General features: G+C 37.2%; 1 protein-coding gene across 1 annotated transcript; it reads left to right on the top strand.

Annotated features, from left to right (window-relative positions):
- The first annotated feature begins 8,044 nt into the window (after positions 1 to 8,044).
- Positions 8,045 to 19,017, top strand: HSP90B1 (heat shock protein 90 beta family member 1). The gene is made up of 18 exons (XM_026695010.2): positions 8,045 to 8,232; positions 9,480 to 9,579; positions 10,748 to 10,889; positions 10,971 to 11,087; positions 11,461 to 11,792; positions 12,707 to 12,818; positions 13,474 to 13,584; positions 13,712 to 13,828; positions 14,095 to 14,232; positions 14,319 to 14,396; positions 14,496 to 14,561; positions 15,570 to 15,839; positions 15,949 to 16,194; positions 16,278 to 16,414; positions 16,936 to 17,014; positions 17,194 to 17,349; positions 17,887 to 17,991; positions 18,763 to 19,017. The coding sequence occupies exons 1-18, from the start codon at positions 8,187 to 8,189 to the stop codon at positions 18,790 to 18,792; spliced, it is 2,382 nt and encodes a 793-aa protein (XP_026550795.1). The 5' UTR covers positions 8,045 to 8,186; the 3' UTR covers positions 18,793 to 19,017.
- The last annotated feature ends 53 nt before the right edge of the window (positions 19,018 to 19,070 follow it).

Raw genomic sequence — 19,070 nt, 5'->3', positions numbered from 1 at the left:
TGATTAGGGGACTGGAGACTAAAACATGTGAAGAACGGTTACAGGAACTGGGCTTGGCTAGTCTAGTGAAGAGAAGGATCGGGGAGACATGATAGCAGTCTTCCAATATTTGAGGGGCTGCCACAGAGAGGAAGGGGTCAAGCTATTTTTTAAAGTGCCTGTAGGCCAGACAAGGAATAATGTATGTAAACTGAACAAGGAGAGATTCAACCTGGAAATAAGGAGAATCTGTGTAAGCTTTATGGCTCCACCTAATGGGCATGAGACAGCTCTAAGATGCATAGTTTACAAAAATGGAGTTATATTCTCAGCCAAATTCTCCATATATATATTTTTAACCAAGAAAATAACTTATGAAAAACTAATGATATTTCATAACAAAAATCCACTGGTCTACACTGGAACTTGGTAAACTAACAAGACAATTTAATAGTTAGCACTGCAAAAAATAAAAAATAGGAAAATCTCGTACACAACATACTAAACCATGAGTATATTCTGAAGCCTAGAAGTTTAGTTTTCCCACATAGCACAAATTATAACAGAAGGGACACAGCTGTAAAATATTCTTAGATGAACCATTGGAATTATTTATATAGGTAATCTGAATTCAGAGAGAATCTGGTGGCACCTTTTCAGGCTGAGAAATTTTATTAAAAGGTGTAAACTTTTAATAGCTCATTTTATCAAATGCACTGAATGGAGAGAGAGGGAGGGAGGAAGAATTTAAATCAGGAGATGGGGAAGGAAAAGAAGGAAAGAAAGAGTGGTTATTCAAATGCAGGTTTAAGATCTTCTGAGATCGCCTTTGCCTGCTGATGCATTCAGCAACTCATCAATCTCTAGTTTGATTGTACTGGTAACATTTCTTTGTTCCTCAAAAGCTATTTTGTAATGTTCTGGGAAGATAAAATGGTCTATTATTTTGTCCTTGTTTGAGTCTTGATGTCAAACTTATGTCCATTAATTCTTTTGCATGAAGTCCAGTCTCTTTCTCCTATGTGGAATCCACAAAAACATTGCTAGCAGATATTGGTATATAACACATTAGAGGAGACCTGGGCATTTTATGGCCCTGGGCCACATTCAGCTGTTTGGCTGCCCCTGTCCAGCCCATATGAGGCCAGTAGGTCAATAGTTTTGAATGCAACTTTTTTTTCAATTTACATATGGGCATGCGTTTGTGCTTATGCACCTTCATAGCCCTTTTGGTTCGCACTTCCATAACAGTCCCAGTTTCTCATGTGGTCCCTTGGGAAAATTAATTGTCCACCCCTATATTATGAGTAGAGCATGTTAAGGCTTCTTTAATCTTGGCTGTGAAGCATCTGGGGATAGTGCTGTGGGGAAAATGTAGGGGCAAAATAGACATCTGAGTTTGCTGCAGAATCTAGTTCCCATGTTAAAGTAATTTTTCTATTGTTTATGGTTGCTTGTGAGAATTTGTTTTAGTTTGGATGGTTGTCTGTATGTAAGCATGTGCCTGTCACCTTGCAGGTTCAGTGTCATTATCCAGTGTGGATTTAATTATAAGATGGAATGGCTTTTGCTGTAAGCTAACACTGGCTTTATTAATCTTATTTGTTGAATAATTCAGCCTCCTGAATACCTAATAAATGCTGTTATGCAAGCAGAACATTGCAAACATGAAACGCAGATAATGCAATCTATTTAAAATAACATAAACTTCCTGTTTTAGTATGAAGTAACATAACTAAATGTTACTTCATATATCAAGTATCTTAGAAAACATTTTTCTTGTTTTTAAGATTCACCCATGCTTTTGATTGAATTCATATATCACACTAAGCTATAGTTTGGTGAATAATGAATTTAATTTAATGAATTTAAACATGCAAAGCCAGATGGCATAGATTATAAACAATAATGGCTCACACATTATGATAAACCAATACTAAACAAATCTCTGATTATAACTTGGAAAAGGAAAAAGTCACTTTGGAAAGAGATGGGGATATATATTTATAAATAATAAACAAATAAACTATAATAGGCCTAGTCATTGTCAAACCACTTCATTCTAAACATGTCTTCCTGGCACATTGCAAGAATGGAAACTTGTGTTGTTAATAGAGTACAAGCTAGGAATATTCCAGAAGGGTAAAAAGACCTCTGGCCATGACATTGATAAGCTATTGCCAGAACTGGCCTAAATAGTACAGTAGTACCAGTTAGCTTCATATGGGAAAGAAAGTGGGGAGAGGCTGCCAGGTTCTATATAACCTATACAGATATAAAGCAATCTGATACAGAATGGCTTGCAACCTTTTTGGCAACAGGGACCAGTTTTATGGAAGACAATTTTTCCATGGATCGGGAAGGGGGATGGTTTCAGTTTTGCAAGCTTGTTCACTGCTCACCTCTAGCTGTGTGGTCCAGTTCCTAACAGGCCACAGGCTGGCCCCAGTCCGTGGCCCAAGGGCTGGGGACCCCTGCTCTAAGCCAATGTTTTTCAACCTTGGCAACTTTAAGATGAGTGAATCTCAACTCCCGGAATTCCCTATGGGAGTTGAAGTTCACCCATCTAAAAATTGTTAAGGTTGAGAAACACTGCTCTAACCCCATTGAGTATGCGGTCCTGCCATGTTTCAAATAAATGTGCAACTATATTTTAAGAAAATTTAGATAAACTGGAACAGGTGCAGTGGGTGATCTGGCGACTGAAACTAGTCTTTAAGAAAAAGACTGAGAGAACCTGTTATGTTTTGCCTTAAAATGAGAAGACTGCTGTCACTTTGAAGAATCTGAAGGAATGTGAAACTCTGTGGTCAAAGACCAAGTTCTGTTCTGTATTGAGACCAGCATAATGAACATAGAATAATAATCTAAACTGCAGGTAAAGAATATGCCAGGTGAATATTAGTAAGAAGTGATTAATTTTTAAGAGGAGTTTGACTATAGAACCAAATACCAATATGAAATTTTCTCCACTGATACAGCAGAGACTGAATTAGAGCTTTTATTAAAGATGGTTTAATTTGGATTCCTAAACTGAAAAGGGGTGTACATTTCCAATTCCCTGAATTGAAGGGAAATTGTAGATTAATGTTTTTCCACACAGAGGTTTCTCATCATACATTCTCATTATACCTCTACATTTGATATTTTGCTATATGCTGTTTCAACTTATGTTCACAGGAGAAAAACATACTCAGGATGAACATATGCAAATAAAAGCAACACTTCTCTGTGTTTAAAAGATGTGGAAAGACAGAATTCTACTTTCTTGGCTTGTATAACACTTTATACCAGATCACATAATTTTATAGAATTATAAAAGGTGCAAGTTGTAATTTGCCCATCTAGCTAGGAAGAATCTTCCTGGGTATGCTTTACTAAAGAAGCAATTTGGTAATTGATAAGGTATATTGAATTGATATGTAAATACACTGCTCAAAAAAATAAAGGGAACACTTAAACAACACAATGTAATTCCAAGTCAATCACACTTCTGTAAAATCAAACTGTCCACTGAGGTAGCAACACTGATTGACAATCAATTTCACATGCTGTTGTGCAAATGGAATAGACAATAGGCAGTTAGCAAGACATCCCCAACAAAGGAGTGGTTCTGCAGGTGGTGACCACAGACCATTTCTCAGTTCCTATGCTTTCTGGCTGATGGTTTGGTCACTTTTGAATGCTGGCAGTGCTTTCACTCTAGGGGTAGCATGAGACGGAGTTTACAACTCACACAAGTGGCTCAGGTAGTGCAGCTCATCCAGGATGGCACATCAATGCGAGCTGTGGCAAGAAGGTTTGCTGTGTCTGTCAGCGTAGTGTCCAGAGCATGGAGGCGCTACCAGGAGACAGGCCAGTACACCAGGAGACGTGGAAGAGGCCGTAGGAGGGCAACAACCCAGTATCAGGACTGCTACTTCCGCCTTTGTGCAAGGAGGGACAGGAGGAGCACTGCCAGAGCCCTGCAAAATGACCTCCAGCGGGCCACAAATGTGCATGTGGCTGCTCAAATGGTCAGAAACAGATTCCATGAGGGTGGTATGAGGGCCCGACGTCCACAGGTGGGGGTCGTGCTTACAGCCCAACACCGTGCAGGACGTTTGGCATTTATCAGAGAACACCAAGATTGGCAAATTCGCCACTGGCGCCCTGTGCTCTTCACAGATGAAAGCAGGTTCACACTGAGCATGTGACAGACGTGACAGGATCTGGAGACACCGTGGAGAAAGTTCTGCTGCCTGCAACATCCTCCAGCATGACCGGTTTGGCAGTGGGTCAGTAATGGTGTAGGGTGGCATTTCTTTAGGGGGCTGCACAGCCCTCCATGTGCTCGCCAGAGGTAGCCTGACTGTTATTAGGTACCGAGATGAGATCTTCAGACCCCTTGTGAGACCATATGCTGGCGTGGTTGGCCCTGGGTTCTTCCTAATGCATGACAATGCTAGACGTCATGTGGCTGGAGTGTGTCAGCAGTTCCTGCAAGACGAAGGCACTGATGCTATGGACTGGCCCACCCGTTCCCCAGACCTGAATCCAATTGAGCACATCTGGGACATCATGTCTCGCTCCATCCACCAATGCCACATTGCACAACAGACTGTCCAGGAGTTGGGGGATGCTTTAGTCCAGGTGTGGGAGGAGATCCCTCAGGAGACCATCCGCCACCTCATCAGGAGCATGCCCAGGCGTTATAGGGTGGTCATATAGGCACGTGGAGGCCACACACACTACTGAGCCTCATTTTGACTTGTTTTAAGGACATTACATCAAAGCTGGATCAGTCTGTAGCGTTTTTTTCCACTTTAATTTTTAGTGTAACTCCAAATCCAGACCTCCATGGGTTGCTAAATTTGATTTCCATTGATAATTTTTGTGTGATTTTTGTTGTCAGCACATTCAACTTTAATGAACAAAGTATTTAATAAGAATATTTCATTCATTCAGATCTAGGATGTCTTATTTTTGTGTTCCCTTTATTTTTTTGAGCAGTGTATTACTATTATATACAACTTGGCTTTAATCACTTTGCAAGTTTATATTTAATTTTGAAATCTTCAACATTTGACTAAATCTTATCAATGTTCACATGATATAAACAAGATTTGTATAATATACAGAATAATTTTATAGGAATGAACAAGTGGATATTTTTTCAGTGAAATTCAAGAGACAGGGGTTCTTTATTTCCCACCAAATTAAATCAGTGAGATATGATCAGTGAAGTATGGTATTTAAAAAAATTGATGGGATAAAATAGCCCAAAATATAAATGAAAAGAATGCTTTGTGTTCAGAGAAAAAGAGACAGAAAAGTAGATGTATTCCTTGGATATCTCCTCCTCTTCCACATTTCCAAATCACACTGTTACTTTAAAAAAAAAACTATCTTGCCTCAAATATGGATGTCATCTTCAATTTGTAATCCAGGTATAATGTGACCTGATGCCATTGACAAATGACATCTTTTTTTCCGCACATCTAGAATCAGAGTGTTTACTATCAGTGGAGTAATAGGCTGGGTTGGAGGATGCACAGGACACAATTTTTAAATAACAGAGCAAGGAGCAGGTCTGTATCGTTCTATTGTTTGTTTTCTTACAAACAGAATAGAATAAAATTTTTATTGTAATTTAAATGTACAGTAATCAGCATACATTAAAATTCCATTGCATTCAGCTCATAGATGATAACCATTATGGATATACTCACAAGATTCATAAAGTAAGAGAAATACAGTCATACAAAGCTTGTCTGTTAAGTTGCTAGAAATTCTGGAAACACCAGATCCTAAAATTTAACATACTGATTTTCCTGAGGCACGAGTAATTTATTTCAAATTAATCTACTTATAAAACAATTTTTGATTCGCTCAATCTTTGAATGATTGAATGTTGGATTCATTCAGAATCTTGTAACAGATTTTTTCCCTCTTCTTCTTTAAGTAATGTTTAACTTAAACACAGTATCATCTTCCTTTTAGATAAGCGCAGTTCAAATAATGTTTTCCAGTTAGCAACTTGGAAACTGAAAAAAAAACCTAGTGGGTATTAAATTTTTTAAAATATGCATGCTGTGCAACAAAGATTTCATGAGAAGAGCACTCCACTCCTCAGCTTGCAATAACATACCTTATGACTTGAAATTTTGGACCTAGACAACTTAGAACTACACCACCTATGGTCTGACCTAAGCTTAGTACACACAATTGTCTGCTACATCCGACCTGTCAATGACTACTACAGCTTCAACCACAAGGACACATGGGCATACAATAGATACAAACTCAAAGTAAACCACTCCAAACTCGATTGCAGAAAATATGACTTCAGCAAGAGTGGTCAATGCCTGGTACTCACTACCTTACTCTGTTGTTACATCCTCAAAACCCCAAAACTTTAACCTTAACTGTCTACCGTGGACCTCACTTCATTCCTAAGAGGTCTGTAAGGGAGCGTGCATAAGTGCACTAGGTGCCTACCATCCCTGTTCCCATTTATTCGTACTTATTTATTATGTATATACTTATACCTGTTTATACTGATATGTTTATATGTTAAGTTCTTACTTATACTTGTTTTCTCATATATGCTTGACAAACTAAAATAAATAAATAAAGTTCAAAAGTGTTTGTTAGCATGAAGGCAACAACCACCCCAATTCACCTATTCTCTTCTAAACTTTTCTCCAGCAGGACGATTATCACTGCAGGACAGAACCTACAGGTTTGACAAGTATTTAAACAATATTTATTGTCTTTTTATTTATAAGTACTTACATTATTTGGAAACCACTTCAAAGGGCTATTTTTTAAATTTATTTTGTCAAGCATGCATTTGATAATATATATAAGTATAAACATGATTATTAATACGTGGAAGCAGATACGAATAAAAGGGAACATTAAGATAGGGATGGTAGGCACGTTGGTGCGCTTACGCACGCCCCTTACAGACCTCTTAGGAATGGGGAGAGGTAAACAGTAAACAGTCTGAGGTGAAAGTGTTTGGGGTTAGTGGAAGAAACCACAGTCAGGTAGGGTAATCCAAGCATTGACCACTCTGTTGTTGAAGTCGTATTTCTTGCAATCGAGTTTGCTGCGGTTTACCGAGTTTGTATCTATTGTGTGCTCGTGTATTGTATTCAGGTAAGTTTTATAGTTATAAAAATAATCAGTTCATAGCCCAACACCTTAGTTTGTTCATTCCTTCATAAATAATTTTTCGGATCAGCCCACCTGATGTGTTTTATATTGCCTACAACTCCAATCACCCCGCCAATCTGCATAAAGACAGTAGTAAACCACTTCTAACACGAAGATACTGCAATTCCCATCAGGCAACACACGAAGGCGGGTTTCCAACATGCAAAGCAACATGACGTCATCCAGGAGCGCCCATGCACGACGCGAGGGTTTATGACGCGAAGAGCATGGCAAGCTGGGAAAAGTTGCAGAATTCCTTATAAGAAATAATTCTTAAAATGTAGCTTTGTCCATTGGGTCACCATCCAGAAAGTCAGAAAAAATGCGTGAAATAAAAATGATTTTGCTAATTTCTCCCCACTCTATACTGTCATCGCTTCTATTTTCTGTGGAGTATTTTAAAAAACGGAAATTAATGTCGTTATGGAAACGGGATGGGTTTTTTTGGGGGGGCTAACTCTCTGGCAAGTTCTGGGAGAAGTGGAACATGCGTGCCTTATTTTTCTTTAAATGAGGCACAGCCTCACACTTAATATCAAGTGCTGTTGGCAATATAATGCAAGAGATACATTTTGAAAAAAATGAATGGAAAACAGTCAAACCAAGGCCTACTACTCCCGCCTTTAACCGTGGTTGGCCATCGACCATAGCAACAACCAATGGTACCCAGCCACGCTTTGAGGCCGGGAAACTTCACCTGGAAGACAACGATTGGTAGGAAGTTAGCTCCACCTACCCCTTCCGCTCTTGCTATTGGCTCTGTGTTTGGCGTGGTGCGCTCCGATTGGCAAAGCCGAGAGGCTTTTCGCCCCCGCCCCCTGCGTGTGGTAGTGATAAGCTTGGGGGTCGGGCTGGCCTCGTTTCGTGTGGCTCAACTGTTAAAACCCGCGCAGGTTCTCCCGCGAGGGAGGGGAGAGTAGTGGTTTCGCTTAATCAATTGCCCTTGGAGGCTCGTAGAAGGGCGGTACGAAGCTGTATCAATCTCCGTCCCGGCCACCATTGAGATGAAGAAACTGTGGGGACTTGGCCTTTTATGCCTCCTGCTGGCTGGTGAGTGCGCATGGGGGGCGGCTTCTGGAATATTCCCTGTGTGGTGGAGGGAAAAAAAAAAAGAATCGTGTCTTCCCCTCAACTTTTTACCTCAGCCGGTTCTCCTGCCGCCCTTGTACGGCTTTTGGCGTGACTGCCTCGGTCGCCGAGGGAGGGGGGGTTGGGTATTTTTCTTTGGTGCCTCTTCTCCTCTGGGACAAGGAACTTAAAATGGCGGGGGGCGGGCGGGGGAAGATTGTAAAACTGAGGCGCTTCTTCGGCCCGAGGAGATTTGTGGCTCCGTGGTAGTTCAATTGGAGTCGCCCTTAGAATTTGGCCCCGGTTTGTGGGGTGCGGGGTTTTTAAATGGACGTCCCGGAGGCGCAGATGTGCTGCCTGTCGGGGTAGGGAAGAAAGCGGAGGCACTGAAGGGGCGGACCGATAGCTTGAGGGGCTCCTGGAAGAACATTAATGAAAACCCTTTGAACTCCTGGAACATTCGTGAAAACCCTTTGAACTGAACGTAACGGGTTGAACAGGTTGAATTTCAAAGCGCTCTAAACTTTTCAAGCCCAGCAAGGCCGCTTTCCGTTTGTGGGAGTTTGGCCAGAGATGGAAGAGAGCCAAATGGTTCCAGGAAGAGACGCTGGTGTCAGATTTATGATTTATGCTGGTTGGATTTAAACAGAGTTGGAAGGGACCTTATAGGGACCATCTAGTCCAACCCCCGCCCAAGCGGGAGACCCTAACACCATTTCTCACAAATGGCAGTCCAATCTCTTATTGAAGGTATCAAGGATTTGTTTAGGTCCAATTTGGCACATGATGTAATTAACGCTTCCCAGTCCTTTATTGTGCTAAGAAAAGGGACTACCCTTCTACCCTGGGAGTACTGTTTAAAAGTCTACTTTTTAGCAGTAAAAGTCTACTGCTTATTCGCAAGAGTTTGAAAGGGTGCTTAATCTTTCCAGGGGGCTTTCACATTTCCCCCCCTTGTCTCACCATAATGTCTGCTATGAAATACGATTTAATATTGAATGAGTAGGAGCCCAGTTGTCTATGATCCTACAAATGACATTGCTGGCTTGGCTCCCCATTCTAATTTTCAGCACCTTTCCGATGGGAAAAGTGAACTGCAACTTTTTTTTTCTTTTTGCACTTTCTTGTTGAAGCATTCTAGATCCTCCATGCTGGATGTATGCATGGATTGGCAGTTTTACTTTGAAAGGTGTTGTGGAGCTAACTTGTCAAAATTATCATTTTTACAGCCTCTGCCCAGGCTGATGAACCTGATGTGGATGGTACTGTCGAAGATGACTTGGGTAAAAGCAGAGAAGGATCTCGGACAGATGATGAAGCTGTTCAGAGGTTTGCTTTTTAAAATGCTTAAACCAGGCTTTATAATTCATACTTCAAACACATGCCCCACTTACTGATTAAAATGAGACACACCTCTAAATTGGGATGCCTGCCATCCGGGTCTAATACTTTGATCTAGTGGGATATTGGTGACTTATATTAAGATTCTAATGCTGGTGTAAGAAAACATTTGCCAGTTTTGCTTTGGAAAATTGGACTAATTGTTCTCAAAGTCATGAAACAACTTGTAAACATTTTTGTAAGGCATTATGTATTTGGGAGGATAGGTGTTTTGTTAAACTTACTATTAAATCTTTTAACAAGGATGCTTATTTCTCCAAAAGAATATTGCCCCCTGAAATAAGTTTAATACAGGAAATCTTGCATGAAAACCTAAGTATATAGTTGCATTCAGAGTGCATTATGGAAAAATTAGTTTGAAAAATGAAATGGAAGTCCTTGAAATTTTTTAAGCTGCAAGAAAAGGTTAAGATAAATGGCTGAAATTGATGCTATGATGAAGATTGACATGGTTTTGTTTTATGTATTTTCACAGATAGACAATAGTTTTGATATCAGAATAGTTTGCTTTTGTGCTTGAAAAACTTGATTGTGAGGGATATGCAACCAAATTCTTTGCAAGAATTTTGATAATTAATTTGTATAGTCTTCAGGAAGGCAATTGTTTCTTGTTAAATGAAAAATATTTCTGTTTCTCATTAATTTGGCCAATTCATCAAGAAGGATTATGTGCTTTTACTATTGCACATACTACTTGCATTATCTTAATGAATTTCCAATTAAGAAAGTGCAGGAGATTTATTATAACTTAGCAGTAGATATAATTGTTGGAATAGTTGCATGGAAATTAATTATAAAACAGAATACTCCATCCTGCTACACTAGTTTATAATAAGTATATTGTGTTAGCTACCCCAGAAGGTTGAAATGTAGTATGTAGAATGTGTAAAACACTACAAAGAGAGAAAAAAGGGGAAGGAGTTTTAGTTTAAAGAAAATGTAAACTTAGCATACAGCAGGAGAATCCTTCTGCAGGCCAGTATTTGACTTCACCTGGAGTTGTAACAAAAACATGAGTCTAGAACAAATTCTTATTTTGCCAGCATTACTGAAAAATAAAGGAATAATAACAGAAGTGGATTTTTGTTCTCCACAGGGAAGAGGAATCTATTCAATTGGATGGTTTAAATGCATCACAAATAAAACAACTTAGGGAAAAATCAGAAAAGTTTGCCTTCCAGGCTGAAGTAAACAGGATGATGAAACTTATTATCAATTCGCTGTATAAAAATAAAGAGGTAAGCCTTAATATACCTTTGTAAAAGTTTTGGTACAAATTTTTCTGTGCTTTTGTCTGACTACGCTAAAATTTCTTACAGATTTTCCTTAGGGAATTGATTTCAAATGCATCTGATGCTCTAGACAAAATACGGTTAATGTCATTGACTGATGAAAATGCTCTTTCTGGTAATGAGGAACTCACAGTAAAAATTAAGGTAAGATGCTACTGATCTCCCTTAATGTTTCTTTAAATTATTTCAGCTTCTATTTTAAATACATCTTTTATATAACTTGGAGTAGTTAATGCAGAGATTCAAGTGGCTTTTTCACATTTTTTGGAAGGGATTGACTATAGAAAAGGATAGGTGAGAGGAAACTTGCATCAGATTCATTTAACAGACTGCCCTTTTTTCTTCAGTTTATTCTATAACAGCTTCTTTAGGACAGGTCTATCATTATAGTTCATTATAGATCACCAATTTAACATATAGTACAGCATTATTAAATTGTCTATTATGTCTATTAAATTGGCAATTTAAACAGCAGGCATGTTAAATTCATATCCAACTAGTTACTTTTGTTTTACAGTGTGATAAAGAGAAGAATATGCTTCATGTTACAGACACTGGAATTGGCATGACTAAAGATGAGCTAATCAAAAATTTGGGTACCATTGCTAAATCTGGTACAAGTGAATTTCTAAATAAAATAACTGAAATGCAGGAAGAAAACCAGTCAACTTCTGAATTGATTGGTCAGTTTGGTGTTGGCTTCTATTCTGCCTTCCTTGTGGCAGATAAGGTTATTGTTACCTCAAAGCATAATGATGACAGTCAACACATCTGGGAATCTGATTCAAATGAGTTCTCTGTAATTGAAGATCCTCGGGGTGATACCTTGGGACGAGGCACTACTATAACGTAAGTTTTATAACGTATTAATATTTTATGTATTAATAAAAATACATATTTGGCTTTTATTAAATGAATTTTTTTGATGAAATCTGCAAAGAAAGGTACTGAAAATTTCTAATGGAAGATTCAGTGCTGCATAATACTTAAAATTGGTTTTAAAGATCCCTCAACTAGGGTGATATTTTTAGCTGTATCTACCACAGTTATATCTAGTATCGCAATTCCTATTTTATTTTATATAGTATACTACAGTGATAATAGATTGCTATTTTCCTCTGATTGATGCATGATAATTTTTTATATGTGATGGAATCCATTTTTTATAAAGTAGTTTTATAAAATCTCAGTTAAATATATTTCCTTTTAAACTTTAGTTCTGGTAAGTATTTTTTTTTTTTTTGTATGCTCAACCTGGAGTTATGTTATACATGGTAATGAGATTTAGTGATAAAGACCAGCTTTCTTTATTGGAGGCTTTGAATTTAATTACCATTATTTATTTTTTGTTTGTTTGTTTATTGCATTTTTTTAACTATGTGAATTTCATTATCTTCCATGGAAAGGAAGGATTTGATTGTGACCAAAAAGTAGGCTAGCAGTTGTTTTTAAAACCTGAACTTCTCTGATGGTAAAATTTCTTGTTCAATATTATACAGCAAGCATACCATTGTTATCTGTATCAAAGTATTACAAAAGTTAGTGCTACTGTCACCAAATGAAACTACATTTGATAAAAGGAACAGACAATATATGAAATATCAAAGCTCCCTTTGTTTGAAATATTTTAGCAGTAAAACTTAATCAGTTCTATGTAAAATATAATTTGCATTGTTGCACTTTTCTTTTGGTAACTTTTTTGTAAGGTTAATAGTTTTGAGTTAATACAGCACTGAATTGCTTTTTGTTTTTGTTTTTTGTAGCCTTGTTTTAAAAGAAGAAGCTTCAGATTATCTTGAACTAGATACAGTTAAAAACCTGGTCACGAAGTATTCCCAGTTCATAAACTTCCCTATTTATGTATGGAGTAGCAAGGTACATATTTTGTAATACGGCAAATCTGCATAATGTTTAAAGTGGAAGATATATTAGTCATGAAAATCGGTTTTCAGAGATGAAATTTATAAAGAATGGATTATTCTCCAAACTTGGCACAAGGAAAAACGAATTAGGCAACTTTGATAGGAAAAAATAGGGCTCTAGTTAAATAAATGAAATTTCAGGAATTTGTAAGGATTTTTCATGATCTAAAATATGAATAGATTGGAACTCAAAATCATATACCCACCTGTTTTTAGTTGCATTTTGAAGCGATGTCAGTTACCAGTGTGGTGTTAAAAATTATGATTTCTTGAAAATGCAGCACTGTTAGTTTAGCAAATACTGTATAAAAACTACATTAAAAACCTACATCAATCTTAAATGAATTGACATGACATTTACCTAGAATATCTCAAGTGTTTTTGACTATGCTTGCTTAAAGTACAAGTTTAGAACAGAACAGAATAATAGTTGGAAAGGACCCTGAAGGTCTTCTTGTCCAACTGCTCAAGCAGAAAACCCTATACTATTTCAGACAAATGAAGTTTATATTAATTGCTTAATTGCTTATATTAATTGTTATGTATCCTAATTGCTTATGAGAACATGTTTGAAAAATTACTTGAATTAATATGCAATATTTCTGTAGACTGAGACTGTAGAAGAGCCTCTTGAAGATGAGGATGTAAAAGACAAAGATGAGATGGATGATGAAGCTGCTGTGGAGGAGGAGGAAGAGAAAAAACCCAAAACTAAACCAGTAAGATTTCTAACATTTAAAATTATTCAAATTAAGATTATAGCTTTTTTAGATTTTATCAGTTTGTCAAAAACTGATGGTTTGGTTTTATTAGAGAGTAAATGAATGAATTTGGAAATGCTTGCAGGTTCAGAAAACAGTCTGGGATTGGGAGCTTATGAATGACATAAAACCAATTTGGCAGAGGCCCTCTAAAGAAGTGGAAGAAGATGAATACAAAGCTTTCTACAAAACATTTTCTAAGGTAGGTTTACCTTTATAGCTTGAGATTGATCTAAGATCATGTCTATCAAAATCCTTAGTACCAGGTATGGGGGAAAGAATTGGAACAAATATAAACAGCTCTGTTCTGAGCTTGCTTTGTCCTGTACTAGTGCATTTCTCATATGTGGAACAAGAACAAAAATATTCCTCTCCATACCATGAGTAAAATATCCACTTATCTTTGTAATGCATTTATTTTCAATCTTTATGGAAATGAGGACTTAGGGTTTGGTTTTTTTTCCCCAGGAAACTGATGATCCAATGACTTACATTCACTTTACTGCTGAAGGAGAAGTGACATTCAAGTCCATCTTATTTGTTCCCAGTACAGCTCCACGTGGCTTATTTGATGAATATGGATCAAAAAAAAGTGACTTTATAAAGGTAAAAATAAGATCCAACTTTTTAAAAAGCAAGAGAAGTTGCAGATATAGTTGCAAAAATTAATCGGTTAAAATTTTATTTTCCAGCTGTATGTCCGAAGAGTATTCATCACAGATGACTTCCATGATATGATGCCCAAATACCTTAACTTTGTCAAGGGTGTTGTAAGTATTTTAAGGATAATATGCACTAGCCATTTAAAAATGTATTATTTTAATTTTGGGGGGGCTAAACTTCTGTAAATGTTCCTTTTCTAAATTTAGGTAGATTCAGATGATCTTCCTTTAAATGTGTCTCGTGAGACCCTCCAGCAGCACAAACTACTAAAGGTACGTCAATTACTACTGTAGCTTCTGACTAGTCTTCAGGACAGTATCTAGGCCTGTTTTTATATTCTCTACTTCCTACTTAACTCAAGGATGGTAGTGAAATCTTTCAAACCCAGTTAGCATCAGTCCTTGCTAGTAGATTCAGTTACTCTACATGTGGGCTAAAGAACAACAATGGTAAAAGACCATGTACTAGAATGGATTTTATCTATAAATATCTCAAGGCAACGAACATAATAGTTCCTCATCCTATTTACCCCACAACAATGACCCTGTGAGGGTGTGTTGGGCTCAGAATGAATGGCTCACCTTGCTGGCTTCCATGTTCAAGTCAGGATTAGAACTCGGTTCCTGGTTTCTAGACTGGTATTTTAATCACTAAGCCAAACTGGATGTTCTTTTATTTATACATTTGTCATGCTAAAGAACAGGATGAGAATCACTTTATTCTCAACTAATTTAAGAAGAGAATGCAACAGTGTTCATAACAGCTTTGATACCAAAATGAAAGATCATGATCAATACAAACTATATATTTAAATTGGGTTGCTCAATTGTGAGATGGGCAGCATATAAATTCAATAAATGTAATATCTGAAAAGTGTACATGAGTTATGTCGTATGTAATACCATCGCAGTGTGTCATCTCTTCCCACTCATGCCGTGATAGCTAGGGGAATAGGGATTCTTCTGGTTGCTGGGCACAGTCAAGATATTAAAGGCATCTGTTAACAGGAGGATGAGTGTACATAGGAGCCAACATTATGATAGGAACTAAGCCCAACAGGTTATATGGTTTTAGTTTTCTCAGATTCACCTGCAATATTGCCCACAAAAGGGAAGAAGAGTTGATTTCAACTCCTAGAATTCTCAGCAATTCTCATCTAGCTATACCGTGAATTGAAGTCAGTATATCTAGAAGTTGCTCAGATTGTAAAATGGTATTAATTTAAACTGGGATCAAAAGATTAATCATGTTTTCTTACATATCTTTTTCTGAATTTTTAGGTAATCAGAAAGAAACTTGTCCGGAAGACACTTGATATGATCAAAAAGATTGCTGAAGAAAAATATAATGACACATTCTGGAAAGAATTTGGCACAAATATCAAACTTGGAGTGATTGAAGATCATTCAAATCGGACTCGTCTAGCTAAACTTCTTCGTTTCCAGACTTCTCACCATGAAAGCAACGTTACTAGTCTAGATGAGTATGTAGAAAGAATGAAAGAGAAGCAAGATAAAATCTATTTCATGGCTGGTTCAAGTAGAAAAGAGGTAAAAAGTAATTTGTTCAATAAATATGATTTGCAGTGGAAAATGCATTGTTTCCATCTAAAATTTTACAGCATTATGGCATACTAAATGTTTTGAATTTATCTTGTAGGCTGAATCTTCACCTTTTGTGGAACGGCTTCTAAAGAAAGGTTATGAAGTTATATATTTGACAGAACCAGTGGATGAATATTGCATTCAGGCTCTCCCAGAGTTTGACAACAAAAGGTTTCAGAATGTTGCTAAAGAAGGAGTGAAGTTTGATGAAAGTGAAAAGTCAAAGGAAACTCGTGAGGCTTTAGAAAAAGAGTATGAACCCCTGTTAACTTGGATGAAAGATAAAGCTTTAAAGGATAAAGTACGTATTTTAGAATTTGGTATTATTCCAAAAATGCGTTCTGTGCTATATTTGTATTTACACTACTTTTTCTTTCTGTTTAGATTGAAAAAGCAGTATTATCTCAGCGATTAACCCAGTCACCGTGTGCTCTTGTAGCTAGTCAATATGGATGGTCTGGCAACATGGAAAGAATCATGAAGGCTCAGGCTTACCAGACTGGAAAAGATATCGCTACCAAGTAATATATAATTTATACAATTATTTCTGGGCCTCATTTGGATCCTAATGTAATTTGTTTGGTTTTGATGCAACACAGCATAGGAAGTTGGTCACTTAAGCCTTAATTAATAAACGTATGCACAGTGGATGATCCATGCTGTTTAAGTGCATGTGGATAGATCAGTGAGGATTCCCAACTTTTTATATTTCAACGTAATGTTTCTTCCTGTCCCTTCCAATAATCTGCACTAAAAATTCTCCTAGGAAAAACTGGGAATTCTATTATCTCTGTCTGTTTGTAAGTGATGTAATCTGAATATTTGCATGGATCTATAGGTGGTCTCATTTAATGTGCCTAATTTTACATTAAATAATACAAACAATTCGTTTGTCTTTCTGTAAACTATAGTTCGGCATTCATTTAAATTACTTATTCTTTAGTATAATAGCATTAAGTAAAATTGCCTAGTTTATTTCTAGAACTTATAACATGATAGTAGAGTGTACCTAATTGCCCTTAAAATTGTCATCTCTTTTTAGTTACTATGCAAGCCAAAAGAAAATATTTGAAATTAATCCTAAACATCCTCTCATAAAAGACATGCTCAGGCGTGTTCAGGTAAGAATGTTAAAAGTTACAGATGCATCTAATGTAGTTTTGTACTACTAAAATTTTGGACAAGAAATGCAAAAAAATAATACTGCAGCTTATGAGATTTGATAAGTCTCAAACTGGAAATTCCTAAACAATTTCTATAATAATCTGTGGTGTTTTGTTTGTTTTTTGGGGGGTGTCAGGAAAATGAAGATGATCAAGTAGTTGCGGATCTTGCTGTGGTTCTGCTTGAAACTGCTACCCTAAGATCAGGTTATCTGCTGCCAGATACAAAGGAATATGGAGAAAGAATAGAACGAATGCTTCGCCTGAGTTTGAACATTGACCCAGAGGAAAAGGTTTGTGAAAATCAGTGTAATACATGCAGGAGGTAGACTCATGACTTACATTTTGAGTTGAAAGTGCCAGGATAATTCTTGGGACCATTTTCTTTTTCTGGGTTAACACTTCTGATTCAGAAATGTCTGCTTGTCATTCCTATTCTCTTTTATAGGTAGTCCTTGATACTTACAACCACAATGGAACAAAATGTCCTTTGCTAAGCAAGGAAGTTAAATGAGTTGTGCCTCATTTTATGACACTTTTGTCATGGTTGTTAAGCCAATCAAGGTCATATAGCAATGGCAAAAAAAGGTCGTAAAATCAGACACAGTTTAACTGCCTTGCTTAGCAATGGCTATTATGCTCTGCCATTATTGAAGGCATTGAGGAATCTGGTAAATATATTTGAAACAATGACCCTATTTGTTGTGTAGTGATATCTAAAACATACTTTGTATTGATAAGGATTTCTGTGTGTGTGTGTGTGTGTGTGTGTGTGTGTGTGTGAAATATAGTGGTATATAAAGTTTTGCCTTGCTAAATATTTCTAAAAGGTAGAAGATGAGCCTGAAGAACCGGATGAAGCTGCTGAAGGAGTAGAACCAGAAGAGGAAATTGAAGCTGAAGAAGATACTGAAGACAGTGAAACAGAGAAAACGGTTAGTGTGGTTTGAAAAAATTGGGGGGGGGGATAACAGGTGTATCATAAGGTACCTGTCAGGGCTCCAACAAATCCACCCTCATTCAAATCAAAAGTCTCTAGCCGCATCTCAGAAAAGTAAATTGCTTTATTAGGAGTGGCCATGTTGGCATAAGCTGGATGCGGCTGATATTAAATTACATCATACATTTCTCCCTTGACCCTGGTCTTCCCCCCACCCACTAGATGTGACTTCTCCAATGGGACACATCCATCTCCAAGAGTCATCTATCATGCTCTCCAATAACCTTATGCTACGACAACTTTGGGCTACCGGGGTGATTAGATAATTTAAGGAATGCCTTGTTTTCCCCCACTCCCTTTTTCTGGCAGCTAAAAAGACCAAAGGAGTATCTTTTTAGTTGACAGTACCATCTTTTCTATCTATAATTTGTCTCAGCTGACATAAGTTTTGGATATAAGCATTATAGTATTTACCACCAGCACTAACATTCTGGACCTTGTGTTGACTTGATTTTACCACGTGTGGCTAGACTTTTTAACAGTGTCATAATAAACTTGCACTTGCTGGATCACTGTCACCCTCCTTCCCTCAAAACATGGAAGCTGTAAACTTCCTGTCTGATGAAGAAGCCACAGTGAGAACAGGCAGGAGATATTTGCCATTTTTAAATCATGCTGAACAAAAAAAAGTGGACAATCTAAGTGATTTATTGGGGATTCTGCACATCTACAAGATTCAACTTAATCTATGCTTTGTTTCTTGCAGGAGTCCACAGATGTAAAAGATGAATTGTAAAATGCACTCTCAAATACTATCCTGTGTTTTGGATGAAGCAGGAATGTGAACTGAATTTGTTTTTTCACTGTAAAATGTTGGGGGGAGGTGTAGGGTTTTGGGCAGAAGAATTTTTTTAAGTTGCATTTTTTAAACATTCCTCACAATGTAAATTTGTACTATTTAACTGACTGCTTGGTGTAAAATCTTGTCATGTGTACAAAATTAAAATGTTCACACCAGTTGTATGGGGCATTGAAGTGCTTATTTACTAGTTTGGGATGTAAAGAAAGCCTGTA

The sequence above is a fragment of the Notechis scutatus genome, chromosome 6 (assembly GCF_049901735.1).
Source record: "Notechis scutatus isolate UNSWTSFEM ecotype Mainland chromosome 6, rNotScu1.2, whole genome shotgun sequence".
NCBI classification, from domain to species: Eukaryota; Metazoa; Chordata; class Lepidosauria; order Squamata; family Elapidae; genus Notechis; species Notechis scutatus.
Note: the sequence above shows the minus strand (reverse complement) of the source record. Positions and strands in the feature narration are given on the sequence as shown.

Excerpts from the sequence above, each read along its gene's own strand:
- HSP90B1 (XM_026695010.2), top strand. The coding sequence starts at position 8,187 with ATGAAGAAACTGTGGGGACTTGGCCTTTTATGCCTCCTGCTGGCTG. Across the intron at positions 11,793-12,706 it reads GGACGAGGCACTACTATAAC|CCTTGTTTTAAAAGAAGAAG; the intron begins GTAAGTTTTATA and ends TGTTTTTTGTAG. Across the intron at positions 16,415-16,935 it reads GGAAAAGATATCGCTACCAA|TTACTATGCAAGCCAAAAGA; the intron begins GTAATATATAAT and ends ATCTCTTTTTAG.